Source organism: Ceratotherium simum, chromosome 27 (genome assembly GCF_057802395.1).
Source record: "Ceratotherium simum simum isolate JZ-2026a chromosome 27, ASM5780239v1, whole genome shotgun sequence".
In the NCBI taxonomy this organism is placed as follows: Eukaryota; Metazoa; Chordata; class Mammalia; order Perissodactyla; family Rhinocerotidae; genus Ceratotherium; species Ceratotherium simum.
The window spans coordinates 3,230,208-3,240,000 of NC_141926.1; the positions used below are offsets into that span (position 1 = coordinate 3,230,208).

Genomic DNA, 9,793 nt, shown 5'->3' on the forward strand with positions numbered 1-9,793 from the left:
CCTCAAGTGCAGCCCCACCCTTGAGACCACATTGGCTTAGGGCCTTCACAGTCGGGATTCCTGGAGAACAGCCTGGCCCGAGCTTCCAGCTCCAGTGTTGTGGAGGCGAGGGTGCCATCCAGGGTTGCGGGGTGAGGACAGAGGAGGGGAGTGAGGCAGGGAGAGGGAGAGAAGTGCTGACCTGGCTGGCAAGGACACCCGCTGGGCTGCTAGGTCACACAGGGGCATCTTTGGAGGGGCCACAGTCTCAGCTGTTCCCTCCCATCTCTTCTAATTGGTCAATGGTCACCTACAGGGCTGGGCAGCCCTGGGTTTTTGAGGTGTGCTGCCCCGCCTCGGACCACTGTGGGTCCCGCTGGGTGGACTGTTGGTACAAAGCCCTGGGGGCGGATCCGGAGGGTCTGTCTAGGGAGGTGCAGACTCAGGCCCTACAGAGGTGAGCTAGGAATACGTTACTACAGCAGAGCCCTGAATCAGACGAGGGATCCATCCTCGTCCAACCATTCGGTCATTTGTCCACTACCTACCAGGTGCCAGGCACTGTGGACACCAGGCTCTGGTCAGGTGGGGGAGGCAAATGATCCAGGGTTACAAACCAATGTGCAGGGACCCCCAGCTGGAAGGGCACGTGCATGGGTGGTTTTGAGAGGGGTCACCCAGGTCCCCTGCACAGAGGCAGCACCATTTTGCATTTCACGTCTGCTCCCACCCTTCCCCTTGCCTTCCTGGCAGAGCAATGACATGGCATGGCCTGGAGATGACCCAAGGACTCAGTTACAAAGGTGTGGGTGAGTCATAGGGACAGCGTGGTACCTGCTGGGCTAGTAGGACCAGTGCTGTCACCTCCCGGGCCTGAAGGAATTGGAACCAGGAGGAGCAGTGACACTTGATCAATGACCGAAGCTGGTTCTCAGGATCTGGCAGGGAGGGGCCAAGAAAGGGAGCTCCCTCTCCCTCTGATCTCTGGGCGAATCCTGCAGGAAGTCTGAGGGCCCGGAGTCCACTGCCCGAGCATATGGGCCAGCTCCCCAGGGCAGAGCAGAGTGGATGGGACCTGGGCCACAGTGGGCAGGACAGGGCAGGACATTTCCTTTAAGAGGGAGAAGTTTAGGGATCGGCTCCCATCCATTTCCAGCAATAACCACTGCTTGGGTGGCTGGATAACACGGCTTTAGGTAATACACAGATCATTTAAAAAAGGGAGTTCCCAAGGGGAAACGAAATCATCACACTTCAACACAATCGCCATGAAAATATTTATTTGTGGATAATCATAAGTCAATAGGACCAGCACAGACAGACACACCTCTACATGCCGACAGGGAATTTATGTTATAAACACACCCAGAGGACGCAGGCCTGGGAGACCACAGGGCTGATGAACCCACAGAGACCATTCCTCCCTCACAGCTGGGACTGAGGGGTGACGTGCTTTGTTCTGAGATTGCATCACCCCCCAAGACGCCGCCCGAATCTGAGCTCCTTTCCAGGAAGGACAGGTCAGCATCCGCCGGGCTCTGCATCAGCACCTCAGTCCTGGCAGTCCAGGTTTGCCATCCTTGGCTAAAATTCCAACTACAACTCTAAATTAGAACGTATGCAGCCAGACAGGCAAAAGCATTCAAAACACCACCCACATACTTCTCATCCTCGGGGGGCCACACGGGGTAAATGAAGAATTCACTTCCATTTCCCCAAACATTAACACCCACACTTCCCACCGTCAAGACAACAGTCCCAGGTATTTGCAGGAATGCACCAGGGCTGGAGGTCTGCTGCAGGTTGGCGTCCGCCCCCCTCCCTCTTCAGAACACATTGAAAAGCTGTTCGCGGGCTGGCAATTCCCCTTTTCCATCACCCCAGCACTCGCCCTCCTCGGGCCAGGGTCCTCGGGGAGAAAGTAACTCTAGTGGCTTCAAACCGGCTGACCCAGCTCCGCACTCAGAAGAGCGTGCGGGAGGGTGGCTGGCTCTGCAGAGCAGGCGGGTGAGCAGGCTGGCCCGATTCGTTAGGACCAGTTTCCCTGTCAGGACCAAGGCTCCTGTTTGGGGGCTTCCCAAGGACAAGGGCTCAGGGTGGCGCACTGTCCTCTCTGTTCCAGTCTGCCCAATTCTGCCTGATGAAGGGCTGGCCCTCGTTCTCTGGCTTCAGAGCCAACTTGCAGGACAGCGATGGCCCAGGCCAGGGAGAGTGGCCAGTGAGCTCATGAAGGCATTTCCTACCAGAATGGGCTCCCTGCTGCAGGAGATCAGAAGAACTTGCCCCCTAATGGTGTGGGCGTGGGAGCTTCGTTCACCATGACCACCCCGAAGCTTGCAGGTGCCCCAAATTGATCCACAGCCGGGGGTCAGATGGATGTAGAGCCTCCAGCTCTGAACACAGGGCTCTGCTTGGCTCCAACAGTGGGAAAGCTTTTAAAACATCTGTTTATTCCACCAGAATTTAAAAAGAAAATTCTAGGAAGAATTTTCCATTAATATAAAGTTTTAAAAATTCTTAAGTCAGACCTAAATTTTCTCATTAAATTCCGTCTTAAACAAAGGAACACATTGTGTTGTTGGTGAGCACAAATCTCTAACGAAAGGCAGGAATGTGGTAAGACATCTTTTAAATCAGTCTCCCCGCACATTAAGAACAGAAAACATTTTCCACAGGAAATCCACAGGAACACATATGTACTATGAAAAGCCGACGATTTTAGGAACTATGAGGCCCAGCTGCATGGCAGCATGCCCAGGCAGAGGCTTCCAGACAGCGGTGATGCTAGGACAAGCCTCTGGAGCTCTGCTGGGAGGCAGGACACACCCAGGGCCCCCAACCCCTGTGCAGTGCAGCACAGACTACAAAGCCTGGTTCTCATCACGGGACAGAGACTTATACACCCGAAGAAATGCCTCCTAGAAGGGCGGCTGGTGTCTGCAATCTACCAGGTGGGGGCTGGCGTCCCCTGCCCACCACTGCCCGCCTTCTGCCCTCGCTGACCCCTGCTGGCAGAAGCTGAGGAAGACCCTCCAGCCCCCTGATTCTGCACCTGTCACAAAGCGACCACAGCACAGACACACACATGCCAGCTCTGCACACAGCTCCGCATGTGTGGGGGCTCAATCACTGTGCTTCGAGGGACGGGCCTCACCAGCGCCTGTGGGCAGAACTGGAGAGAGTAGGAGGGTCTCCTGGAGGAATGAGGTCCATCCAGACCAACTGGGCCCAAGTTCAAGGCTTCCTGGCCTCCTAGAGCTGCCCTCCCCAGGGATGGGGGTCCTTCTGAGTGCCCCCTCCAGCGACACAGAAGCTGGCTCTCCAGGGAAGTCTTAATGCAAAGAGCCACACGGAGTGATGAGAAGGGAAGCCCCCTGCAGCCTGGCAGCGGGAGGTGGCACAGAATGAGAAGGGGTAGGCTCAGCAGCCGTGTCCCTCAGACAGGCAGAGTTGAGTCTGGAGGCCATGTGGCTCCTGCCCAGACTCAGAGAGCCAAGACCATGCTCACAGCGTCCCTGCCTGTACATGATCCACTCTGCTCACTCACAAACTCCACTCCCCTCCTTCGGCCCAGGCAGGTGCTGAGCAGACCCCACCCCACAGGGACATGGACATGAGAGAGACTCACAAGACCAGCTGGGTGGCAGAGGACATGGATTTCTGGCTACTCTGGCACCAGAATACAGTCACGTGGTCACAGGGCACCTCAGATTCACACTGATACGGTCCCTGATGCCCCAGGCAGGTGGCCCCATCAAAGGGGGAAAGACAAGGCGAGGGCATGTGTGCCATGGAGGCCCAGCGGCCACAATACTCTCACCTCCACTTTTGTACATTTCAACTGAGGAGTGGACATGAGGTTCAAGCAATGAGCTGGACTCAGGGCTGGGGACATCCCTTCATCCCAGGGCCCTGTCCGCCTGGCTCCTCCCTAGAGCAGAAGACTCACCCTGCTTTATATCCACAGGAGCCTGCGGCTCCAACACACAGCATGACGGTGCAGACAGCGCGCTCTCAGCACTGAACACCTCCTCCACTGACTCACCAGTGCAGTCACGCCAAGCCAGGCTCGGTCCATTGTGACACTGATCAACATTCTACAAATTGGTTCTAACATGTTTAAGAACAAACAACAAACAAGGCTTCCTTTTTACCATCACTGACATGTATTGCAAAAGAACGCAGAAGAACATGACGACCTTCGCAGCTGAGGCAATGATTTAAGACTGGTTAAAAGAAAAGGATCATATTCTGTAATTCATCTTTAAGGTCTATGGGAGAAGGTTTGAGAAACTAGAAAGTACTGAAATCTGTACTCTGGTCATCAGCAGGTGATTCAGGACCGAGACATCTCTCATCTTAAAATAAATATTATTATTTTGCATGTTACTCGACTATGGGAAGGAAGAACAAAGATGAATTCTAATTTGGACCCAACCTGTATCAAGAACCAAGCCAATGACCCTGCTTAATTTCTGGATGGGAAACTCTACACATAGACAACCCAGGGCCTCTGCTGTTGTGACAGTCGAAATACGTTCACCCAGAAATGACCTAAGACAGCACAGGATCTGCACCAGCAGGATGAAAGGGACACTTTGCCCCTACACAGTTTCCCGCAGAAGCTCATGTTATTTCTACATGCATCCCACTCTCTGCAACAGCTCTCAGGACCCCCCATTTTTTATGCTCAGTATGGAGGGCTCAAGCCTCAACTTCTCCTCGTGGTCCGTCCAGGCCTTACAGCCAAAGGAGACAGGAGAATGTCTCGGGTCACGCCAGAGTTCACGATTTTACAGGAAGCTCTACAGGTGGAACAATTCTCATCACTCTACGTGTAATATAGGGAAGTAAAGGAATTAAACCTAGTGTGGGGGCTAAGCCTCTGAAATAAAACTTAAAGAACCAAGAAGAAAATAGTGTTTTCAGAGTGCACTTCCCTTCAAGGTCACTGTATACACAGAATAAGCCCCTACACCCAGTACCATATTCTCAGGGTGGGTCTTCACCATCTCATAGAAGAGAGATACATTTAGGTTCTTTCCCCAGTCTTATACTTGCTCTTGATATTAAAAGAGAAAAGCTTTTCCTGTTGGCTGGCAGTGTGGCCGTCTCTCCAGCTCTGCTTAGCAGTGACGAGATTTTCCGTGGAAGGTGCCGCAGAGGCCCAGGGCCCTGGGTGACTGTGGCTGTCCCCACACTCCCTGTGTTGGAGAGGCCGCCCCCACCAGGCTGCCGGACACAGCCTTCCTCCTCCTGCTGGTCCAGGGGGCCGTGCCCCAGGGCTCAGAGGAGCCTGGTCCTCGGAACCAGGAAACAGGACAGGGACACAGATGCCTGGGCCTGCTGGCCACCGTGGGGAGCCGGGAACCCCTGACCCATGCACAGGCCCCAGGGAACATGGATGCCGGAGAGTGAGGACATTTAGAACACGAGAAGAGCGGGGAGGAAAGGAAAGTGGAAGGGTGCAGCAAGTCCACAGAGACGGGCATCTCTTCTCTTTAGGGCATTTCCAACAGTGAAGAGTACACTAGCATAGAGGTGAGGGTCCTCTGGAAAACACTGGAACTGCCCCAGAAGAGGGTGCAGGCTCCAAGAGACGGCCTGCCTGGGGGCACAGAGCCGTGGGTGGGGGACAAAGGCCGTCCTTGGAGTGTGTTTTCCCAGGGGCCCACATCCGGGCCCCCCACATCCTGCAGTCTCCCCACTTCTCTCCAGGCTGTGGGCTCCCGGGAGATGCAAACCTCTGCACCCGCCAGAGCGGGGAACGGAGATGGGGGGGTGGGTGCTGAGATCAAGGCAGGCCGCGTCTTCAGGAGGGGCACCCTGTCAATGGACGACTGGACTAGAGTCAGGGCCTAGCTGCGGCCTTCGCTAGAGGCACCTGAGAGCTGCTTCTCTGAAGCTCTGCCCGCTCCTGCTCCCCGCTTTAGAGAGGAGCAGGGAGCTTGCCTGGGCAAGCCTCTCGCTTCCTGGAATCTGGCTGGCACAGAATGCAGAACGGGGCGGGTCACTGGCCACTGGGGTGAAACATGCAGGGGCAGGAGCCCCCTGTACCTGTCTGTACATGAACACTGTGGCACAATCCATTTGTCACCAGCAGCAGGTGGCAAACACACAGTACTTAACCTGTCGTACCGCAAACTAGGTAAGTTCCACAAGGAACCTGACACGGCCATCTCCCCCCAAGCACCAGACCTTCCTTTATCTCTGTTACGTCTCCCAGCAGGTCCCTAGAGACACTTGTGAGTCATAAGGTGGTCCCCCTGATACACGTGAGATTTGCAGACCCACTTGAATTTTTGGGGTCCCGGAAAGGTCCCCATCAAAGTGACAGTGCAGGGCCTGTGCGTGTCTGAGCCAGCTAACACTGACCTGTCCATAAGGTGGAACAGAGGACGGAAAATCTGAAATTCCCAGGGATCTAATGGGTGGCAAGGTCAGAAACAAAAATTCTGATGCAGGAACAAAGAAGATAAGGGCAGAAGACAATAAAGATATTTGGCATAATTCCTCCAATGCGGACCGTTAAAACCCGACTTGGTCTCAGAGACGCACAGACATGGGGGCTTCCCCAGGCCCAGCCCACATGGGACGGGGATCCCACAGACCCCTGAACCAGCCGGGGAGGCCCAAGGAGGACACCCCCGAAACAGTCAACACGGAGCTGGTTTTCTAGGGAGGCCCAGGGGCCTTCGGGGGGAGGGGAGCTGGGTTTCCAAACTAGACATTTCAGTGATCGCTTTGTTATTTTTAAAAAGCACGACTGGCACACTTTCACAATTAAGACCAGTTGATGCTGGACACTCATGAGAGAAAAAAATATCAAGTTTCGATCACAGCTCTAAGGCAGACGTTACATTTTTCACAGGAATGAAATGGAGACACCAACAGGCCGTGCGTCGGGAGGCGGAGGCATGCCGCCTCACAGCACCGTGGCCTGGACCACGATCTCCGGGTTCTCGATGTCCTTTTTGCTCTGGACCATCCTCAGCTCCAGCTGGGCCATGCTGGGCTTCTGTCCTTCCCCAGCCTGGCCTACAGAACAAACAGAGCGTTAACGAAGCGGGCAGAGCAGGCAGAAGCGACGTTCAGTTTCTCTCCTCCTTCCATGGCCTTTGTCCCACGCCCCAGCCGTCAGGATTACCTCCGGAGTTCCCCTCTCAGACAGGGGCTCCGGGTGGCTTCCCACAGCCCCAAGTCCTGACGGCCAAGGCCAGGGAGCCAGCGGGAGCTGGGGACTCCATTCACAGCAGGAGAAAGTGGTCACACCAGAGTCAAGCAGGTGACTCCCTCCCTCCCAGCTCTGACTCAGGCTCCCAAACACAGAGCCAGCCAATGAGACCGGCTCATGGGAAGGCAGAGGTGCACCCCCCACCCCTGCGGGCCCAGCTAGGCGGTACCTTTAGCATATTTGATGGTGCGCTGCAGAACATGGTGCATGGCAGACACAGTCTTCTCACAGGCCACCTGCAGGGGGGAGAGAAACACTGGGCCCCGCTCGACTCGAGGCTTTCTGCTCCCCACTGCTGCCTGCAGCTGCCTGGATGGGATTTTCCATTAACACAAGTACTGTCTCCACCCTCTGAGTTACCAGGGCCCTGACTCCGCCATCACACGCTCCCCAAACCACCATGGGACAGCCCACCGCAAAGACCCCAGAACTGAGCAGATACCTACGCACTAAATTAACTGCCTCCCTCTGGACCACAAACAACTCTGGGGAGGGCCTGCGTCTCATGATCTGTCAATGTTGTCCAGTATGTAGTAGGTGCTTAATAAGTGTTTCTAGAACGAATTCATTATAAAGAAGCTACATGGGAAAGAGCTCCTGCCTCAAAGTTGGCCCAAGTCATCGCTTGCCGGTATCTCAAAGTCGAAGACTCAGGGCTTGGCAGGTGCTGGGGAAGCAAGTGGAACTCCCTCCCAACCCCGCGCCACCCCCCAACTCCAAGACCCGGGGCTGCGCTGAACCCAGACTCAGCCTTAGGCGGCCCAGCAGCGAGGCCTCCTCCGGTCACCAGCTGGCCAAGATGCCGCTGCCTGGACCAGACGGAGCCCCCGAAGCTGCTAATTAAACACGGCAGGTCTGGCTCACTCTTGGCCCAGGAGGGAGGCAGGAGCGGGGGGACCGGGGAGGAGATGGCACATTTCAGCTTTGTGTCACAGCACTCACCCCTGAGCCCTGCACTTCACAACCACGAGCTGACGCCCAGCCGTAACTGTGCTGGGGAGGGTGCGCGCCTGCCCCAGGGGAAATGGGGCCCCTCCAGGTGCCCAGCAAAGACAGCTTTAGGGGAATCCACTTCCAGATTCCAATCTCCAAATTATTCTTTCCTCAAGTGGACCCAACGGAGACGGAGGCCTGGTTCTTTTCTCTGACCTCTCCCCTCATGACCGCCCTTCCCACGTTCTCAGGGGATGCCTAGAGACAGCTCTCCAGGCAAGTCTGACTTCAGAGCCCGCCCCTCATCCCCCAAGGGGGCCCAGCCTCCGGTCTACCAAGTCACTGTAGCAGCTACATTGCAGGACAAACTTTCACTGTACTGCTCTCCTGGAAGATGCTCCTAGTTACCGAGGCTGCAACACCACCTCTCAGTCCTCAGCTCCAGCCCTCCAATTCCACCAGGCTCAGGACTCCCCCACAGGCGGGACCTGGCTGACTCCAGCACGTTTTAAACATGCTCTTCCGTTTACGCCCCCACAGTACCCTGATCACCCCTGCTCACAAATGAGAGAGAGGGTGAGGAGTGGGGCTGGAACTCAACCCAGACGGGGACTCTGGAGCCCGGCCTGACCGCCCTCCCTGTCCTCCGCTCACGGTAAGCCTGGTCGTCCCTCCCCATCTTCGAACCACGGTACCCAGCTCCCCACAGAGGCGCATGGGTGGGGAGGGGTGCGTCCTGCTGACCTTGAGATCATTGGGGTGCTTGTGTGTCCACGCCAGGAGCATGGCGGCAAAGAGGTCCCCAGTGCCCACGAAGACTGCGTCCACCTTGTGCATCTCCATGCGGATGCGCTCCATCACCACGGCACCGTCGGGCTTCCCTGGGGGAGAAGAGCAGGGCTGGCTGAGCCCCGAGCCCCCTGGCAGCAGAGGGCCAGCCTTGTGGCCTGGGAACTGGCCTTTCCGCCTCCTCCCCGTTTCTTCCTCTGCACGCGACAGGGAGGGCTAGCGTTGCCCGCCAGAGGACTCACACAGACAGAGCCCAGGGCTCAGGGCCTCCCAGGGCCCCCCGTGCCCTCCAGCGGCTGCCCCTGTCCCAAGGGAGAAGGTGAAAGACTGGAGGGCCAGTAAGGCAGGGCAGGGGTTGGGGGGAGACACTGTGCAGCTCGACAAGAGGCCAGCGGACGTGATGTGACGTGACAAGGACGGAGCCCGTGGCCCACGGGAGTAACAAGGGCACCTAGAGCTGTAGGGACTGTGTGAACTTAATGAAGTGGGGGTCTGTGAGTGTATGTGAGTGTGTGTGTGTGTGTTTGAGTGTTCTTTCACAGACACAGAAGGGTCGTGAGCAGGCCACCCACGGGACTGGGTGTTAGCCCAGCCCTCCGTGTCATTTTAACGCTGTGCAGAGAACACCAATCCAGCTGGCATTTGCGTGAGTAAACTATCAACACAGTGGAGCATGAAACGCCCTCCCGGTGAGGCTGGCACTGGACCCCCCTTCACCTACGCGGTCGTGGACACCGAGAGCTGTTCCGTGACCACGGGGGAGCCTGTCAGCACCTCCTGCTCCACCGCACCCCGTGTCACAGAAACCTGTCTCGATTCTGTCTTCAGTGTCATCTTTCTCGGGGTGATAGGAGTTCA

General features: G+C 56.3%; 1 protein-coding gene across 2 annotated transcripts in view; it reads right to left on the reverse strand.

Moving 5' to 3' along the window:
- Positions 1–1,244: 1,244 nt before the first annotated feature.
- The window catches only part of PDXK (pyridoxal kinase), a 39,799-nt gene continuing 31,250 nt past the window's right edge, over positions 1,245–9,793 (reverse strand). For both annotated transcript variants that reach the window (XM_087418011.1, XM_004429645.3), the window contains exons 9-11: positions 8,891–9,027; positions 7,383–7,449; positions 1,245–7,017 (exon numbers count right to left, since the gene is read on the reverse strand). In XM_087418011.1, coding sequence (XP_087274137.1) covers positions 6,905–7,017; positions 7,383–7,449; positions 8,891–9,027 — 317 coding nt within the window. In that variant the 3' untranslated portion in view covers positions 1,245–6,904. The remainder of the gene's footprint in view (positions 7,018–7,382; positions 7,450–8,890; positions 9,028–9,793) is intronic.